Raw genomic sequence first — 20,260 nt, 5'->3', positions numbered from 1 at the left:
CCTCCAAGGCAGAATCTCATCTTCTTAACCTTCCCACGCTCCTGCTGGGGAATAAGGAAATGCTTATCTCCCTGAGCGCAGCCTTCATCAAACCATTCCATCACAGTAGGAGCAATTGAAGAAGATGATATGTTAGGGGAGGAAGGGTTGTATTTCTCTTAACATTCTCCTCCTTTTTCTAGAATGAGTGTTGCAAGGTGAAAACGAATGATTTGTGCTGAGCATTTTTTATTTCTTCCTCTTTTTTTTTTACTTAGGGAAAAGACATGTATCTTATCCTGGAGAATGATATGCTAAATTTGGTTGACCCCATGGATCGTAGTATTCTTCATTCTCAGCCCATCGTAAGCATCCGAGTCTGGGGAGTAGGTCGTGATAATGGCCGGTGAGTTCGAAATACGTCTTGTCTTTCTTCATGAGATGGGCATTTGTTTATGCATGCACTTCAGACAAACTTAGCACTCTAGTAACCTACTGAATGTATGTTTGTGTCCTCGTTATTGTGTGAATAAATTGCATTTTAAGCACACCAGCGCGTTACAGTTTATCGTTGCATGGCGAAACCTCGGCTTCCTCCTTCCATCTTCTTCTCTGGCACAACCATAGTGAGAAGATTGGAACCTTTTGGTTTCATTTTAATAGCTGATTCTAGTACTAGTGACCAAAGATACTTGTCGGATTGTGTCTGTAGGATACATCTTGAGGAGATGGTAACTCTCAACGATATTGTCTCTGGAAGCTCAAGAGATGGCAGTGAAGATGTTCTGTTTCATTTCTTCATTCGTAACTTGTGAGGTGACATACAGTTACATCTTGTCCTTGTGTTTTTTAACGTTTTACATGCTACTTAAAGTCCTACTAAGTATTAGCTGATGTTTTTCTCACTATGTGAATAATATGCAGCTACAGCTATCTTTTCTAGATGGTGTATCCAAGAAAACAGTGAAAATCATGAAGAGGTGTTTGTGTCAGCCCCTCTAGGTAGAGCAGACCAAGAAATCAACCCCACAGGGAGGCAAAAACTACTTTTATTGAGAAAGACAGAACAAAATCTTGCAAGTCTGTTTGGGTTGTATTTCCTCTCCTTCTTATAGCTCAGTGAATCACAGAGGTGTCCGAGTCACTTCTGAATGTTGTCTGGCTGCTGTGGACTCAAAACAAGTTTTACCCTTTGTCACCTTGGCCACAGAGCTTGCATATCTCCATCAAGGTCATCTTCCTTACTCTCTAAAGTTCGGGAGCTTTTTGGCATGAACAATGCAGACGATCCAGACAAATCGGAAAAGCTGTGGATCAGAAAATCTACTGATCTTGATGGAGGTGTGCAGCTGATTGTGCTGAAGGGTTCTCATTTGGTTCTCCAGGAGCTTGGCAGTACAGTTGATTGGGTAGGCATAGTTGTTGGATCACCCCACATTTCTTTGGCAGTGTCAAGGCCCAGCTGTACTTAGGAGGGCCCTTAAAGATGGTCCAGAAACTTTGATTGGTGTAAATGTAGAAGCTAGAATGGTTGTAGATGTTTGATTCATGTAACACCCATTATTTCACAGTTCCACTGGCCTCCTCTTCATTTCTGAGTCCAAATGTTGCTGTAAGAATTAATAGTTGGGACTAGACCATACTTTTACTCATATCAATCTGTCAGCTTTAAGATCAGTTCTGATAATGAGCAAGTAATAAGGACGGAGTTTCTGGTGGTTGACCCACAGCTATGGAAAACTGTCTGAGAGAAAATGATACGCCTCTCTTTTGTCAGTCTTTAGAGAGCTTTAAAGAGTTGCATTAACAGCTTATTTATTTGCTGTTATTTTGTAATGTCGTGTAATTTTTAAAATGTTTTTTTTAATAAGGTATGGTTGTATTGTCATAAGAATATGCTGTAAACTGCCAGTGACTGCAAATATCCCTGAAAGGCATATTTTAAAAGCGTTAAATAAACAAACAGGACATCATTTTGCATTATGTCAAAACTCCAGAAAAGCTGTAGGGGGTTTTGACTTAACTGTGATTTACTGAAATAGGCAAAGTTCAGACCATTCAAAGTGCTAAGGAGACTCAGTGGAATAAACCCAGAAGTGACACCATTAGTGATTCCTTCTTGCAGTTTGAAAGGCAGTCTTCTGTCTAGAGGTCATTAAAGTAGCAACATTGCTGATGGGTCTTCACTTCAGAGGAACCCACACAGCACATCATTTAAAAGAATGCTTTCATAGGCACAGATACAGTGTCTTTAGGACGAGGGGCTGAATTTGGATTTAATTAATTAGGTTTTCTATTGACTTCATCATCCTAGCTATACTCATAATGGCGAAGAGTTCTTACAAATGTTAAGTATATCTCCTGTGATCTGAAGACGAGAACAGTCAACAAAACCTTCTTCATGAGTTTTGGACTCCTCAAATAATATTTTGAAAGGGCTGGTCACACATTCTGTCATGGCGAGGCATAGTATGAATGAATGAACTCACATAATACAGACTTGTTGATATAGTTAGATTTGATAATTACAAAATCGTTACTATGTCATGTTTATTTTTTGGTTAAATTCTTGAATTACGTATCTCCAACATTAGAATTTGTCAGTACGTGAAGAATTATGACTATATCACACAATAGGGGATGAAAAGAAGATAGTTATTCGACATTGGAAAGATGGAATTATTCCTAAATTACAGTCTGGATCATAGATAAGTGCTCACTTTCCATTTATAAACTGGTACTGTATCAATGCAGTGGAAGCACTGGTGAATATTGTTTTATGTGGTCAAGGTTTAATAATTGATTCTAACATTTGGCAGCTAGATAAATATATTTATTTTTTTGTGTCTGTTTTATTCTTTTTTGCATAAAAATAAAAAGGTATTCTTCTTAGAAGACATAGTTACATCTGAGCGCAAAATGATGTGATTAAGAGCAAATCATGGCCTGGGAAACAGAATCATTGCTCAGTATGAGTAAGTGGGATGAAACAATTTGCACTACGTTAGTAAGGTGGGAAGGCAATATTTCTTATTTTTTATACCTGTTTAAAAAATGTCACATAGCATTTTCTGCTCTCTTCTCTTCAACATCAAGTAGGTAGTAATTATGAGGACTAATACCCAAACTCTAACCTTTCAAATATCAAGTTATTTGAAAGTCTCCACTATCTTGAGGCACTTGGATTTTTTTTTTAATCAGTCTTTTTCCTTTGCAGTAATTTATTTCATTGACTCTCTTTTTGGAATATGAAAAATCTTTTAATGGAACCTGATCAGACGGTCTTCTAAACCATGTGCTAATAAAAGGTAGATGAAAAATAGAGATTTGCTAATGAAAATTTAATTTAGGGTATGTTTGCTAGGGCACCTCGGGAAAGAAAATCTTCTGGGAGATTAATCCGTTTTACAGCACACATTGTACAGCAATCTTAAACACCAGCATTCAGCTATTTTATTATAGTAATGTAATAAAAAAAATACCACTGCTGCATTGACTGTTTTGCTGGCTTAAAAACTGGCACATGCCTTGACTTCTCATAATTTTGCTGTTGAGACAGTTTCATGCTGAAATGCTTCTGCATTTAAATCTATTTATGATAAAATGCTAAAGCTTCTACTGCTTTTGTATGGGGCCAGGTTGTTAGAGGGACCCCCGATCCCCGATTATGTCTACTTGTCCTATCCACTTTGGTAAGAGAGGCATACTCTGGGTCCTGTCTACTGGTGGGGTCCAGGAAGAGACCTCTCCTGTCATGGCACCCACTCTTTGGAACATCATCCCCCACCCCGAGATTAACTTGGCCTCAACCCAACTGGTTTTTCGCAAGGCCTTAAAGACATGGTTCTAACCCTTAAAGACATGGTTCTATCTTTGTTTTTTGTATAGTTTTTAATGGTCGTTAGCTGTTAGAATATGAGATGGGTGGCCATATAAATTGAGATGACAGACAGACAGACAGACAGACAGGGTCAGCTTATGCTAATCATAAATTAGAAGGTCCTGAAGACCCTAATTCTTATTCCAGATTTTTATCAGATAGCAGAAAGACTGTTTTCCTTTAATACGACCCTCCATTTGGGAGCAGAGGGTCAAACTAAAAGACAAATCATTGTTAAAAATGAAGTTGGATGTTACACGTGCTTCTTTAATATATTCCTTTTCATATATTGAGCTTTAATCTGGCATTTTGTTAAAAATGCATAATTAAAAGCAAATAGTTGCTTGATCATCTCTGAAATCTGCTTGTGCCTTCAGGATGAAATGGAAACCATGAAAGGTGTGTTCTCAGAAAACCAGGGCTGCAAATTAAGAAAACACATCCTCCCACTTCCCATTTTCAACATAAATTCCCACCTTTCTTTTGTTTCAATATGTCCCACTCCCCTTCTCTTATACAATATTAATTCAGCATTAGTGAAGTTAACACAAGCCAGGTCTGGAATCTGAGGTCAAATAAGAATTGCCATTTGTGTGTCAGCACAACCCTAAAGCATGGCTACAGTCAGTCAGGAGTTCAAGAATTGGAGAAGACGGGTGCCAGATTTTCAGACCATGTTCTATAAAGAGCTGGTGCTATAAAGCTACGCTAGACTTAGACAAGTCTTAAAAACTTTCTTGTTCATGGATATACTGATGGTAAGAAAATGCAGTGGAGTTTTCTAATCCAGACTAACATGTTCCCATACACACTTTGCTTTTATACATTGTGAATATAAGTTGGAAATTTGCAGTTCTCCAAATAGATTATTTATGCACATTAATCCGTTCTCTCCTTCCCATCTCGTTGCCTCTTACGTGTTTGAAAACTAAGAGTCCACCACCACTTTTACCATTTTTGTCTGTCCCAGTGTGACTTTCTGATAGAGGAGTAGCAATGTATCTCTTGCTTCATCTTCTTCTAATCTTCTCTTTCCCCCTCATGGACATTTGCTTTTTTTTTTTTTAATAGTGACTCTTTTGACATAGCTTCCTTCTGAAGTTGTTCCCCGACACTCACCCACACACACTGTGGACTTTTGATTGAAATTAAAATCAGAGCTAGAATTCTCCAGTTTTTGCTTTCTAGTTCTTATTGATTTATTTTCACCCACCCAACACAGGTCCACATAGGCTGGACATAGGTGGACAAAGCATAGCCTTAAAGCCAATATCAAACAAACATTCCAGGAAACAAATAGTAGCATCTGAAAAATTGTGACCCAATGCAGACATCACCATTCTCATGCTTCTGTATGACACATCTGTGAAATGCACTGTCTTCAGCCTACCATGGCAATATCTAGGAATGGGCGCTCTCAAGTTTGAATTAATATATGGATTAGGTGAGATCTGCTACCACTCATTCTCTGCAGTACTAATTCCACCCCCCACCCCATGTGCCTCTGTTCTGCCTTGTGATTCTGCCCAGCTTTGGTAGATCACTGGAGTCCAACCCAGTGATAAAAGGAACCTTTGTTGTAACAACGGAGTAATTCACAGCGTTGGATTGTTGATCACACTGAATTTTTAACATTTCCTACCAAGGGAATTCTCCTCTGCCATTTTAAAGATGGGAATTGAATTAAGATACAGATTTTCATTATTCTTAGGTAGGCTACCTTAGCACATCTTTGTTACTTGTACAAATGAATTACCTATCTAGGGGCATTTTTTTAGCTGCCATTGAATCCCGTGCTCTGGGCCATATCTGATTTATTTGGGTTGTTTGGTGTCAATGAGAAAATATTTGATTTTGCATTTTGAAGTGCATTTGCAAAGTTTGTTATATTTTCAGAAAGCAGTGTGATTTTAAGCTGTTTGGTCTACAGGCATCTTTTGATGCTTTGGTGTTATGGGAACTGTTTAACTGAGTGAGCAAGATGTCTTTAGGTGTTTTTATCTTGCAATGAAAAGGCAGATCACAAAGGATTTGATAGAAGCAAAATTCTGCCTCCAACCTGTATCTTCAAAAGCTCTCTGCTGCTCCCCCTTTTCCACAATATCAGAGCAACAGCGGTTCTTAAATCTTCCTCTTGCGTTGTACGTTCCCCTCCCAGTCCTCATCTGGTCCAAGTGCAACAGGGGTAAACCACGGGCACCTTATCCTAGATTACAAAATGTTAAATGCCCCCACAATCTCATCACAAATTCTGCAGTAGGCATGCTTTCTTGATTCTGCTGTGCAAAGTAGAAGCAGTGGCCATAATACAGGGCATTACTCTCTGAAGCAACCTCTTTCTTGTCTTCCTGACTTCATTATAGCCCTGAGTTTTAAACACACAGGCCAATTAAATATTTTTTAAAAAATATGGATACTTTTCAATTTTTGAAGGACTTAAGGAAAGCTGAGATTCTAACAGTTGAATAACAGCGCTCAGCTAATTGAAATAATAACACTCCTTCCCTGTTTTTCTTATCTAGATCATTTGAACTCAACATTTGGGTAAGCAGAAATTTTGCACTCTGCTGCTTCCTTGCCTTGTCTTCCCACCGCAGTCCTCATCTCTCACAAAAGCCCTTCTTTGTTGGTTATTTTATTAGGTTTAGATCCCACCTCTCCTCCGAGATCTAAAGTGGGGTACGTAGAAGAAAGTGGGGGGTCTTCCCTCATTTTATCTCCTCAGTAGCAACTCTGTGAGGTAGCCTGTGCTAAGGGAAAGTTACTGGGCCAAAATAACCCTGGGAGCTCCATCCGCGAGAAAGAATGAGAACCTGTTCTCCCCAGTCCCAGTCTAACATCATAACTACTGTTCTTAACTGTGTCTCAGACTATAGACTGTGGACTACCTTATAGTGGAACCGAGTTGTAGTAGAAAAGGAAAATCTGAACAGATCTGATGGTTCAGTTATCTAGGTGGGTTTGCAGTATAAAAATACACTGATTTATTCTGTCAGTAAAAGAAATACTTCCCAGCCTATGCTAAATAATTCATTTTGTAAAGATTTAGTCAAGAGGGATTACATGCTTAAATTACATACAGCAGTTAGAGCAAACAAGCAAACTATCCTTTAACAGAAAAGTAATTTAGGATTTGGTTTGTAAACCATGGCCTAAGGTAGGGTTCCTCAACCTTGGTGACTTGAAGATGTGTGGACTTCGACTCCCAGAATTCCCCAGCCTGGTAATTCTGGGAGTCGAAGTCCACACATCTTCAAGTCACCAAGGTTGAGGAACCCTGGCCTAAGGCTTAGTAGGATGCATAAACCTACCATTTGTGACAACCAACAGCTAACAAATGTGCATTATGTTTATTTAGGGCATTTTATGAATCCACCTTATACCTTTATAACTACTGAAATTTGGATTTTCTTCCTAGTTTATAGCCATAGGCATTTTTTGATGATTCACTCAAACTGAGGTTCAGTTTTCCTGATATAGCAGTGCGTGAGTATGTGCCCTCTAAGACTTTAATGATGTTGTATGAGTGCTCCATACAAAAATCTGTATATGAAGAGAACCAAACTGCATAACCTTATCTCCTTTTTTATTGAAATTACCAAGATTTGGCCTTCTGCACATCCATGTATAAATGTGGAGCACGTCAACCATTTCATAACCATTTCTGTAGCTCATGCAGAGTTTCCGTTCTGCTTAAGTCCATACAAGTTTGTGACTCTGATACAAAAACAAGACGGTTGGCCACTGATCCTCATGTATATCTTAGGCTGAACTTCCTCTTCAACAAATAGAATTCCTCTTGAATAAGTGGCCTTATTGTATACCTGGAGGAAAAGTTTCAGTTAGTAGGTTTGCACATGCCACTGACTAATTCAAGGTTTGTGAAAGAGTTGCTTTCTTTTATGAATTAATAAATGATATTTTAGCAGTGATTGCGGTGGGACAAGAGCAAAGTCCCAGAGTGTCCCACTAATATTTATCTTCTAGAACTTCATTTGGGGGTGATCAGGCTTTGCCTTTGAACATTTGCCATTCATGTGGTCCAAATTCTGCTAGGGTTACACTAAAGCAGAGAGAGAGAGATTTCGTGTCATAAAAATAGAGCAAAATATTTGGAATTTGAATCCTGTCTGGCTTTTAATAGATGAACTTATAAATAGTGCAAATAGCTGGAGAGTGTGCAACCTGTGTACCATATGTGCGTCTTCAGCTCTCCATTTCTGGCTTTTCATCACATTGACATCACACTGCTGGAATTTGACAGTAAAATGAACAGTGTGGTATAATTTTTATTTTTTATCTTTCAAAAATGAAGGAAGAATTGGAGCAGGAGGCCAATTAACAGCCCTTGTGCTCTCAATCTCTACCCCCAAAAGGGACGCAGGGTGGACTGCTGAAGTTACTCATTTTCCTGCTATAATTTCAGCAGCACTGTTATCAGCTGTTTAGGCTTTGGTTTTTTAAGGCATTGAAATTCAAATGGTTTCCCTCCCAGAAATGTCTTGCTCCTATCCCACCCTTAACAACTTGACTGCATGTCCTTAGTGGTGGGCTTATTTCCAGAAAGCATAATTCTGTGAATTATTTTACTTCTTCATGGAGGGGGGGAAAGATAAAAACTGATATAATGGTTTTTAATTTGCCCAACCCTATTTCTGTATATGCTATATAGATAGTCCTTGACTTATGACCATTCGTTTAATGACCATTCAAAGTTATGATAGTGCTGAAAAAAGTAACTTACGACTGGTCCTCATACTTATGACCATCGTAGAGTCCCCACAGTCACATGATCAAAATTCAAGCACTTGGCAACTGGCATGTATTTATGACAGTTACAGCATCCCAGGTCACATGATCACCATTTGTAACCTTCCCAGGGGGTTTCCAACAAGCAAAGTCAATGGGGGAAGCCAGACTTGCTTAATGACCACAGTGATTCACTTAATGACTGTGGTAAAAAAGGTCATAAAATCAAGCATGACTCAACGACTGCATTGCTTAGCAATGGAAGTTCCAATCCCAATTGTGGTTGTAAGTCAAGAACTACCTGTACTCTCTCCAAGAAACTCCTAAATCATCTGATCAGCATTCTTTACAAGAAGCAAAAGTTAATTACCACACAGTCTGTATCCTGGAACCCCAGCTACATGAGGACTTTGCAAAGATGACAGATCTACAGTATTCTGTAGAATTCACCTCCTTGAAGAAAAAAGACTGTCCAAGCTTCCACTCAGCACAGTGGGAGAGTACCGTAGGCCCCCCACAGTATTGGGAAACTACCTAGCTGGACGTACAGCCATACTGAGGAATCTGTTTTTGCCCAAGGCTTATCCTTTCGCCCCACTAAATGCACATGAAACATGCAACTTTGTGGGGACCTTGAAGCATTTTTTTTCACCTCTTGTGACTTAAAAAATACTTCCAAGAGAAGAAGCAAAGCATAGGCGTATACCATTGTCAACCCAACACATCTTGGACAATCTACGGCTACCGATCACACCAAATCCCAAATGCATAAAAATAATACCACATGGTTGCCCCCAGCTGGATGTAGCCCTTAACTGGATTTCTACATTGAGGGCTTTTGCCAACAAGTGTAAGCCACAATCATCACTAAAAGTTTTGACACATTACAAGTAGTTCAGCAATTAACAGTTGCAATCTGTGTCACATGTAATCTGCATCTGCGTAACCACCCTGTCTTCCCCTCTTTCCCCCCATCACACCCTACATTAGTTTAGCCCAGTGTTTCTCAACCTTAGCAACTTTAAGATAGGTGGACTTCAGCTCCCAGAATTCTCCAGCCAGCATGGGTGGCTAGGGAATTCTGGGAGTTGAAGTCCACCTATCTTAAAGTTATCAAGATTGAGAAATGCTGGTTTAACCACTCCATGCATCTGATGAAGTGAGCTGTTTAATAAAATGGGTTAATCTGAAAAGGTGGTACCTTCTGATTTTGAATAATAAAGGCTAATGATTGTGTTCTACGCCTTTTTAGGCTTGGGCATTAAATTGCTTAGAAGATAATAAAACAATATGTTTTTGTCCTTCCATACCTTATTCAAGGAGCCAGCATCGGGCTGTTTAAACTTTTGTGCTGAATTTGTTTTTCCAGACACTTGTTAGTTATATTCACATTTTAGGTGAGCAATCTTGGACGTCCAGTTCCTTTTTTCCTTTGCAAGTTTCCTTGGAAGAGATTTTCTTGGGAGCCGAAAGAACAGACATTGAGCAGAAGCTGCTGTTTTATTTTATAATTTCTTTTCTGTATTTGTGCCCTGCCTTTTAGAAAGCATCTTACAGGGGGAAAATATATTAGCAGAATGATTGATATTTTTTTAACAGGGGCCCATAATGATGTCTAAGTCTTTCCTGGACAATTAGGTGTCTGCACAATGAACGTGTGCGAAGACGGAATTATTTATTTGGCAGAGTTTTTGCATTTATCCTGGGGCCTTAATAGTTAATTTGAGCAGCCAATCAAACTGGAGAATCCCCTTTAATAATATAGATGTTAGGAATGATGGGGCAGGGGGAGGTGGTGGGAGTGGCTGAGACCTTTCCCTAGACAGAAGAGCATGAGTTGGGTTTTGGGGGGGGCGTTTTTTAAGTGGTTTAAAGCAGGGAGGAAGCCGGGGCGCTGTTCAGAAATACCCCGGCTCTTTCGTAGCTGCCTCCCCTCGCTCAGCAGGGCTGGCTGAGCAAAGAGGGAACTAGGGCATCTGGCGGAAGAGTTGATCTGGTCCAACGAGATACAGACGGAATGAGCTGTCAGCCCCGGTCCCCAGGGGCGCTTGATACGTGTCACCGAAACAGGGCTGGGGTCTTGGAGGGGAGGGAACGCTTTGTGCTATCTGATGTCTGTGCAGAGGTCTGAAAGGGGGTGGGTGGGGGGGGTCGGGCAGACCCTACCTAATTAGCTGTTGCTTTTGACACGCTGGGCGTTAAAACCCCTTATTTGTTGCACTGGAAGAGTAAGGTCAGAAACTTAGAAGACAGCAGTGGGCGGATTTGTAGAGATCCACACTGGATATAAGCAAGGCAAGGCGCCTTTGTCCTGCCTTCCCTCCCCGAGTCTATGTAGAGCAGGGGTTTGCTGGCTGAAGAGCGTGATAAAGGCAGATTATGCCTCTCGTTTCTGAAGACATGGCACTTAACGCCCGCTGGACGGGAACAGCTGCCCTAATGGCCGAAGGAGAGTTGCACTGTAAGTACAGTTCCTCCGTCTTTTCTCTCCCTTTGCAGAAGCTGGCAGGAAGCTGATGCTCTTTAGTCCATCGAGATCCCACTGATGTTCGGAAGCTTTTGGGGCTGATTATCCGGCTCCCCTGGGTCCCTGCTGGGTTGGGGGCAATGACCGGGTTCAGCTCTCGACTGGGCTTAAATTGGCACCTTCTGACCATTTGCTCTTAGGGCTCAGTAGTCAGACTGGGGAGAAAATGTTGAGATGGCCAAATGGATGGTAACCTTTCAGAGACGATGTTAAAATATGCAGATACCCAGGCTCGTGGCATAGAGTTGGCTGGAGGCAACGTGGCTCTAGTGTGATGTATTAGATGCCCAGTCCCCTTTTTCAGTTCTTGAGCATTTGGTGCTTAATTGGATAAGCATGCAAGAGGAACCGTCCTTTTGCAGGCACCGCTTGACTGATTGCGCCTTTTTGCATTGCTAATGAATTATTAATAACACAGACTGGCGGTTTGCGAGTTGAAGACCCACAAACACATTCGGAGAGGAATAAAATCTCTTTCCTTCGGACTGAAAAAAAAAAAAAAAACACCTCCACAGGATGGAATTGCTTCTGGATTATTAGAATCAGCGATAAATCTCAGCTTTCTGTATCCTTTCGGTACCTGCCGAAGAATAGAAAATGTAGGGAGGCTTATTGATGTGTTAAATAATATATATCTAGGAAGCCTCATTAAGATGTAAAAGAACAGGATCCCATCAATCTTTTTCTTTCTTCTCTTCCCCACCATCCGGCACAACCGTTCTTCAGTTTGCTGGATGACATGTGTTGAGAAATCTCTTTGCTTTATCTATTGTCTGTGCTTATGCATTGATTTTCCCAGTATAAATGATAAAGATCACTGACTTTTTGCTGTAGTGTAATACAATCCATAGCAAATCACACAAAGCCACGACTTTAATTATGCCTTTATAGTGGTTACTTCGCCCTTAACATAATTCAACAACTGTGAGAAGGTAGGCTTTCTTATTATTAATTTCTGAAATGTATTTTGGGAGGCAGGCATATTGTAAATAATTTACTTTGGAAATGGAAAGCACTTTCTTTTTACTAACTTAATCTGTGCCCTATATTTTGAATATATAAATCATTTTAAAAAGCTGTGCGTGTAATTTCAAAAAAGATGCACCATATCTGTAACGGTTATAATATTGCAGCCGGGCTAGATATAACAAGAAGAGGGGCTACTGATTTGTGACATGAATTCATGTTCAGAAAATGTAGGTATCTGGTTAGATCTTTAAAAACTATTATTACAGAACTTTTTCAGGTTGTTTTTCATTCTACTTAGTTGAAGACTATTGTAGCCCTGCTTAAAAGGTGAGGAGGAAGGAGGAAGTTATAATAATTAGGAGAATGTGCATCGGTTCAGATTCAAAGAGGAAGATATTATGTGGAACGTACATGGATGTGCACAGAGCACCTGTCAGAAATTCCTTAAACCAAAGCATGCTTGTTCCCAGGGTTGTGCTGCAGCTGCAGAAGGCAGTCCTGCAGTCCCAGAAAAATACACAGATACTTCAAGGAGGTGCTGACTTGTGCTACACAGCATCTCCATGTTCCAAAGCACCTTTTATTCCACAAATCCAAAGCTTTGCACAAGTCTAATCATGATACTCTTATCTTCAAACGTTGGTGGGGGAGGAGGATCCAGGGAGCTAGAGATCAGTCAGTCTGATATTCGTACCTGGGAAAATGCTGGAGCAGGTTCATTCTGTAAATACCTTGGAAAAAATGCAGTGATTGCTGGAAGTTAGAATGGGTTTATCAAGAACAGGTCTTGTCAAACTAGTCTTATCTCATTTTTTTTTTCCCCAAGTAACTTCCCCAGTGGATTGTGGAAATGCTGTAGACATAATATATCTTGATTTCAACAGAACACTTGATAAAGTATCCTGTGACATTCTGTTTAGCAAACTAGTTAACTATGGGTAAATTATGTGTGGTTCAATAGCTGGCTTGATAACCAAACTCAAAGGGTGTCATCATTGATTGTTCATCAAACTGAATTATTAAGTGAGTTCTCCCACTATTAAATTTTCATAAATGACTTGGATGAAGAGATGGATGTCACACTAATTATGTTTGGCAATTTTAGCAGATTTACCAGATTTATTGCATTTATTAGATTTCAGATGTCTTGAGGATGCTTGTGTGGCATAGAAACAGGACTCGGGGGCTTCACATGTCCCATTGGTTTCAGACTGCTCATCCTTGTCCTTTGGAATCTTTGGTGCTATCACAACCAAATTAGGGCTATTTGCAGGAAATATCTATAAGTATCTGTAAATATCCTGTAAGTCTTTCCCAATCTGGTAGCCTCAACACTTGTTGGGCTTCAACTTATAAAATAGCTGATATTGGCTGGTGAAGATTGAAATATGCTTGGAGATAATTAAATTGGGAGAGGCGGGTAAAGATTTAGCATAGCAGATATGTGTATTAATTTAACTGAATGTATATCCTCAAAATTTCCTGATAAGAGCAGGACTTTGAAATATAGTTTCATGGTCAATACATAACAAAAACTGTATATCTTAATCATGGTGGATATGTGGTAGATTGGAGGTCTCCTTTTAGCAAGGAACAATAAAAGACTCTGGTAGTGGTGCTGATAAAATGGATTTATTCATTTGCATGCTTTTAATGAATTATTGGATGTAATATTTTTTAAGCTGCAATCAAGATTTTTATTGGTCTTCATATAGTTAAGACAAAATTGAAAGCTATAGAAAGCTTCTTTAAAATTCAGCTTTAGCCGTGAAGTAAATCTTTTGAAAAACACAATCAGCCACACATGGAACATCCATCTGAACAGGTAGTCTTTGACTTATGACCACAATTGGGACTGGAACTTCTGTCACTAAGCGATGAAGTCGTTAAGTGAGTCATCCCTGATTTTACAACCTTTTTTGCTGTGGTCATTAAGCAAATCACCATGGTTGTTAAGCAAATCACACGGTCGTTAAGTGAATCCAGCTTCCCCCAGTGACTTTGCTGGTCGGAAGCCCTATAGGAAGGTTGCAAATGGCAATCAAGTGACCCCCAGAATGCTGCAACCATCATAAATACATGCCAGTTGCCAAGCACCCAAATTTTTATCATGTAACTGTGGGGGACACTGCAATGGTTGTAAGTGTGAGGACCAGTCATAAGTCACTTTTTTCAGCACAGTCGTTTGAAGTTACAACAGTGCTGATGTCCTTAGCTCTGAAGGTTTTTGTGGGAACAGAGAAGTAATTGCTGCCATTATGAATGTTTTTGCAAGTTTGTAGGTCCTTGCTGGGATTTCTCTTTACTAAAGCTTGGAAAATACATACCCAGATATTTAAAGCCCTTAAATGGCTTAATGTTACAGCCATTAATTCTCGGGGCTGGCAATGATAACAGGCCTTTCATAAAAGATAAGTTTGGTTTTATTGTAGTTAATAGCTAGCTGCTTCTCTTCATACTGGCAAGGAGACAAAGGCTCCATCTGAAGCTGGCTTATGCTTTGGGTCATTCGACTAAACCAGATCATTTAAATACATTGACAGGTTCCCATTTGAAGAATTAGTTAGGCTGCTGGGTTTGGAGTTAGGCTGAAAGTGAGAAAAACGTATTCAGTAATGCCCCAAAACAATTTTCAGCTGATGACTACTGAGTAACAGCTTGGCTTCTTATGATGTCATGCGTGGTGATCTCGTATTGATGTAAATGCAACCACGGTCTTATTGGGTTGTTAAGAAAACCACCCAGGGACCTATAATTCCTTCCTTCCTTCCTTCCTTCCTTCCTTCCTTCCTTCCTTCCTTCCTTCCTTCCTTCCTTTTCTTGGCATGTTATTGCTGGCTATGCAGGGCAGAATAATAGTTAGGCCTCTGGTGCATTGTAAGATTAGACAGATGTGCTATTAGGTAGGGAACCCAGCATCCTGCAATATTGGCTTTCTTTGCTGGGTTTAAGCAATTATTTACAGTAGCTCTCATAGCCATTGCTTGAAAGGATGCCTGCGGTTCACAGCATAACATCCACAAGCCAGTGGATTATTGAAAAACGCTCTCTCTTATTAGTCCAAATAAAACAACTGTACTTATATCCGACACAACAAGGAAGATAGATAAGATGCTTTGCGTGATTCACCAGGATTCCATTTTTAATAGTCTAGCATTAGAATACAATTTCGACTTTAGGGTGGAGGGGTCCCGTGCCCTCTGGCCATGTTTTATTACAAGCCTATTAAGATATTTACCTGGTTAAAACTAGATCAGTTGCTATTCTAGGTCATATAGGACTTTTAAAGTTTTTCCATCATTAGACCAGGAATATATCACTTAACTTACCATTAATCAGTAGTCTTTAAATCAAAGCGTTCAATTGCATAGCTTCAATTTCTCGGTTGGTAACGGTACAAATGCAGCCACCAGAAACTGAGGGGGTTACTTTATCTGGCAGCATCGTTTCTTTCCAGCTATGAATGAAATTAATTTATTTGTATGAAATACTATAAAGAGCTTGAGGGAATCATTTTGTAAATGGGGAATCTTTCCTACTGTCTACCAAGAGTTCCTAATGTTATTTAGATTTATTGCCTTAAGCCACTGACTCTTGGTGCTGTTAAGTCTAGTATCATAATATTTCTTTTATAACTTCGCAGATGTTTACATCGGAGATTAGTCGATTAATTATGTGGATAGAAAGTTCTGCATCATTACTTGTTAGATGGTTTGATGAAATATACCTGCCTGATTAAAGTCCACATCAGTTTTGTTGTGTACCTGCATTAACTTATTTGATTACAGGAATAAAAAGACATTTCTTATATACATGGCAATGTTACGTATATATAGTGATATCTGAAAAAACCCTTGTTATACCGGTGTGCATCCTCTCCGGAAGACTAGGTCAGACACAGTATTAACTTGGATTGCAGGAGATAATGACTTGCTGAACAATATTAAGAATTTAGGAGAGAAGAAAGAGATGAACTTGCTGTATTTTATAAGAACATTCACAATATCCAACCTTAATTTATGTATCTTCTCTCATGATTGTAATAACTAACAGATTAATGTTTTCTTGGTATAACTTGTGATTTTTTAAAATTATTATTATTATTCAGCCCAAATGACAAGTGGAATTACTGTGCACAAAAAGATGTATCTGTTCTTTTAAGAAAAAAGGAAGAAAAAATAGCAGTTTTCTTTCAGAATCAATACAAACTCCAGGGTGTTCCCCTTAAAGAGAGGGGAAGATATGAAGAATGGTGGAAAGACCTGCGTTGTGTGGCATCAAGGCATTATTTATTCATTTGTTTTGACATTCTCTCTTTTAATATGATTTTCTCTTGGAAATGCAAAGAGAAATGCTTTCACAAATGCATCTGTCAACGGCTTCCTATTTGCGTGTGATATTTTAAGCCCATATTTCACTTCATGTGCTGCCTGCCACTCAGCTGATCGTTGGCGATCTCATGATAAGTTCCAAAAATACTTGCTGACTTGGACATCCTCCTACTGGAATAGTGCAGGAGGGCAGTAAAATTGTTGTCGTCCAGCTTTGTCAAGGGCAGCAAGTGGGGTGGGTCAAGTGGGCTGAGCTGCTCAGCGTGCGTGCCTTCTAACCCTGTCTGCTCTGTTTTTCCATGCTTTTCCGGATTCAGAGAAAGGTAAAATGGTTTTCTCTATTTCACTTCCTTCCTACCTTTTGTCACTGTGTTGCCTTGCAAGTTGTGGTGAAGCAAATGCATTGTTTGATTACGGCTTGGTGTCCCGTTGCTGATCAGATTGCAGCCCTTCAGCCTCTTGAAGTGGCCCCACTTCAAGGGTTTTTTTCCCCCTCTAAGACAGAAAGAAAACTAAAGGTAACCAATCTGTCTTGGAAAAGAAAAAAGAGACTTTCTCCTCAAATTTGCTCACTTCTGAATGATACGCTCAGCCCCTATCCTTAAGCTTCAACTCGACAGAATTTTAAACCATGTTTGTCTTAAATCTCAGTACAGTCGTACACTGTAGGCTTGGGAAACAAATGTATAGCCCATCCTGGATAAAGAAATCTGCTTTTAGTGAGTCAGAATAAGTGAGAAGGATGAGAATAAAGTTTCTTTGGAGAGGACGAAAGGACGGATGCAGTTGCTTCCATAGGCTGATAGAACATGGTCCACTGGCAGAGTAGGTTCCTCCTCCACTCAGCACCTCTTCTGCTCCCGTTTGGAAGACTGGGACATCTTCTAGAAGAGATTTCACAACTGGGAGTAGGAGAGGAAGGTGCAGCAGCAGAAGAAATGGAATGTCCCTTGCGTGTAGCAAGTCTTAGTGTTTCCTTCCTTGGGAAGCAATCAGGACCTTATAAATGCTTACAAGCTTGCAGGTGGTAGAAACTTGTAAAGCTGTGTGTGTGTGTTTAGATCCCAATAGTGTCTTCTTTCATTTATAAAAGTCACAACAATGTGGAACTAGGAAGAAGAATGATTTAGATATATGAAATATTTCCACTGTCTTCTGTTTTGATCACCACCTTGCCCTAGGAAAATGAGTTCACTCTATTTCCAGTTGCAGTTGGACAGCCTCACACACACACATAAAATACTGTGTTGTATTACATATGAAATTTTGATTATCAAGTCAATGTCAAGTCTTAGTGTGTGTGTGTCTAGGCTTTCACACATTAAGAAATTATGATATGCAATTACATATAATGAGAAATTATCCTAGGACATTTCTAAACGTCTGTGGTTGGTCTTTTTCCTTTGTGACTTCTGACAGTACGAAAACACGTGCGTTGTGGCAGAACTGAATGCCTGTACAGTGCTGTGAATGTCCAGGGTAATAGGAAAAGAAGTCTACAGCATGGTCTTGAATGCAAATTTGAGCTTTATCTTCTGAGCTGCTTTTATTACTCTTTTTTTTTAATTCTTACATATTTAAAGATATCTTAAATTTTAAAGATAAACAGCACCTTATGTGGGCCCCAGAGGCCCCTTTAGAGAATAGGACCCACAGGATTTTTTTCATTTGGGGGAGTTTGTAAGAGATAAAATCAGTGTCTTAGGTTCGGCTGAAGATTTAAACACCTATTCCGCCCCATAGAACTTCTAACTTCCTATGGATCTTGACCCTTGCATCCTATCCCCTACCTACAGTACTTTTGGAGAGAGGCCCTTAAGCCGCACAAGTTGTACATTTCTGTTTCAGCAAATAAAATTTTAATCATTCAGTGATTTAATGCCCCACCATGCTTCTGGCTTCTCCCATTGAATAATTTAAAAAAATAATTTAAAAAAGCTAAACTCTGAATTAGCCAAATTAAGGAAAATTATGGACAGTGGCATACTTATATTTTGTTGAATAATTTTTTAAAAAGTACTCTGTATAAACCTTCCTCAATATTCTGAAGTTGAACATAACAGTTTTCATGACAGATATGCTGGGTTTTGGGGGTGGGGTCTCTGAGTCCTCTTCGATAGGATAGAAATCTGGAAGAGCTCATGTTCTGAATCATGAGATGTTTGGTTGACAGCTGAAGGCATTCTGGAAATTGGACTAGTATTGTTTTCGGGTGGCAAAAATCATTGCTGTTATTCTTAGCCTAGACATTACCCTCTTGGCAGTGCCTACCATTTATTTCGTCATGCATCAACATTCAGAGGAAGCCAATAGAAAGATCCTGGAAAGATCTGGAATTAACTGTGGTCTCTCTGCTAGTTATTTTCTGTGTAATGCTCAAGATTTTGAAGAACAGGTCTGCTTTAAACCAGCTTTGGGAGAAGCAAGAGGATGAAAAAGAAGCAGAGTCTGGAAAACCAGAAATGGACGGCCACCAACACAGAACCCCTTTGAAACTTGTTACTTGCTGATTGATTGCATGTTCTCCCTTTCAATTAAAACTATTTTTAAAAATAAAAAACCATTTTGGACAGCACCCTAGTGAGTTTGGATGGCAGGGCGGGCTCTGATCTTCTACTTGATGTTGAGGTACAACTCCCCACATCCCTTACGTTAGTCGTGCTGGTCAGAATTGCTGGAAATAATTTGGCAATTATTGGAGGTCACAGTTTGGGGGGTGTTTTGTTTTTGTTGTAATAATAATTATTACAGATATGACATTGTTGTGGTTTGCAATCTAGCTGGCCTTTCTGGATCATTTCACCTTTACAGCCCATCTGTCAGCTGAAATATACAGCTTCTACTTCAGAACCCACTGTATCTGTATGCAAGTTACTGAAGGAAGTCAAGAGGAATTATTTAGCTGTCTGTCAAGAGCAAGACCAGGTACTTAATGGAGCTCAGTGCTTCTGAAGCCATCAGGGAGCACAGAGTCATATTGGCTACACAGTCTTCTAGCTATTCCCTGGAGAGGGCACTGCTCAGGGATAAGAAAATGGTTTTCCTCTGTATTCATATTTCATGAACTTCATGGAGAAATCGAAGAAGCATTACTTTGCTTAAAGTGGAAAACGAACTATAGTACCAAAATTCTGGACTACTGAGCCACAAGTATTATAAATAATTATAGTTCACGGTTGGATGCAACCCAAGATCTGATTAGATTTTGCCAAACACAAAACTGGAGGCTAGAATTCAGCAGAAATGCACAGCACGTCTTTGGTCTGCTTCGTTCTGGGTCACAAAATAATTGCCCAAGATCAAAATAGTTTAAATAGTTAAAGTTAATAGTTAAATAGTTATTATTCTCAAGTTCATCTCCCTTGCTCCCTTCTCCTAACATAGCCTACTTTGCAGAATTATTAGAATGACGAGTTGCCAAGATCTCGACCAGAAGATACTAAAGAGGCCTTGTACATGACGTACAGAAATAATGTGTAAGTTTTAAAGAAGGGTGTATCTGAAGGAAGGTGCTAGATGGTATCTTCCACCACAGTAACATTTGGAGAGGAGGCGTCCTTAATTCTTTCCATTTCCTTGGTATTGGAAGCAGTGTTGCTAATAAAAAGTGAGGTGTTTGATTTTGTTTTTTTACAAGCATGTTGTGAAAGACCCTTGAAGAAAACTTTACATCAGTTAAACTATGTTAGAGATGAGAGTCACCAGAGGCTGAGCTAGGTAGCACGTAAGACGTATACTCCTGTTTAATTTCCAGATTTTTTTTTTACTACCATCACATGTTGGTAGGAAATGCCTTACAGGTAGTCCTTGGTTAATGACTGGCCT

General features: G+C 39.5%; 1 protein-coding gene across 15 annotated transcripts in view; it reads left to right on the top strand.

Moving 5' to 3' along the window:
• The window catches only part of APBB2 (amyloid beta precursor protein binding family B member 2), a 172,448-nt gene that overhangs the window by 131,371 nt on the left and 20,817 nt on the right, over window positions 1-20,260 (top strand). For 14 of the 15 annotated variants that reach the window (XM_088131134.1, XM_088131138.1, XM_088131139.1 and 11 more), the window contains one exon: window positions 258-385. In XM_088131134.1, the coding sequence (XP_087987260.1) occupies window positions 258-385 (128 nt within the window). Of the gene's footprint in view, window positions 1-257; window positions 386-16,604; window positions 16,759-20,260 lie in introns of those variants that run through there. The other variant, XM_007428748.4, reaches the window with a different exon arrangement.

Source organism: Python bivittatus, unplaced genomic scaffold, assembly GCF_059951505.1.
Source record: "Python bivittatus isolate LINGU-HERP-01145 unplaced genomic scaffold, Pbiv_v1 ctg000970_np1212, whole genome shotgun sequence".
Classification (NCBI taxonomy): Eukaryota; Metazoa; Chordata; class Lepidosauria; order Squamata; family Pythonidae; genus Python; species Python bivittatus.
Note: the sequence above shows the minus strand (reverse complement) of the source record. Positions and strands in the feature narration are given on the sequence as shown.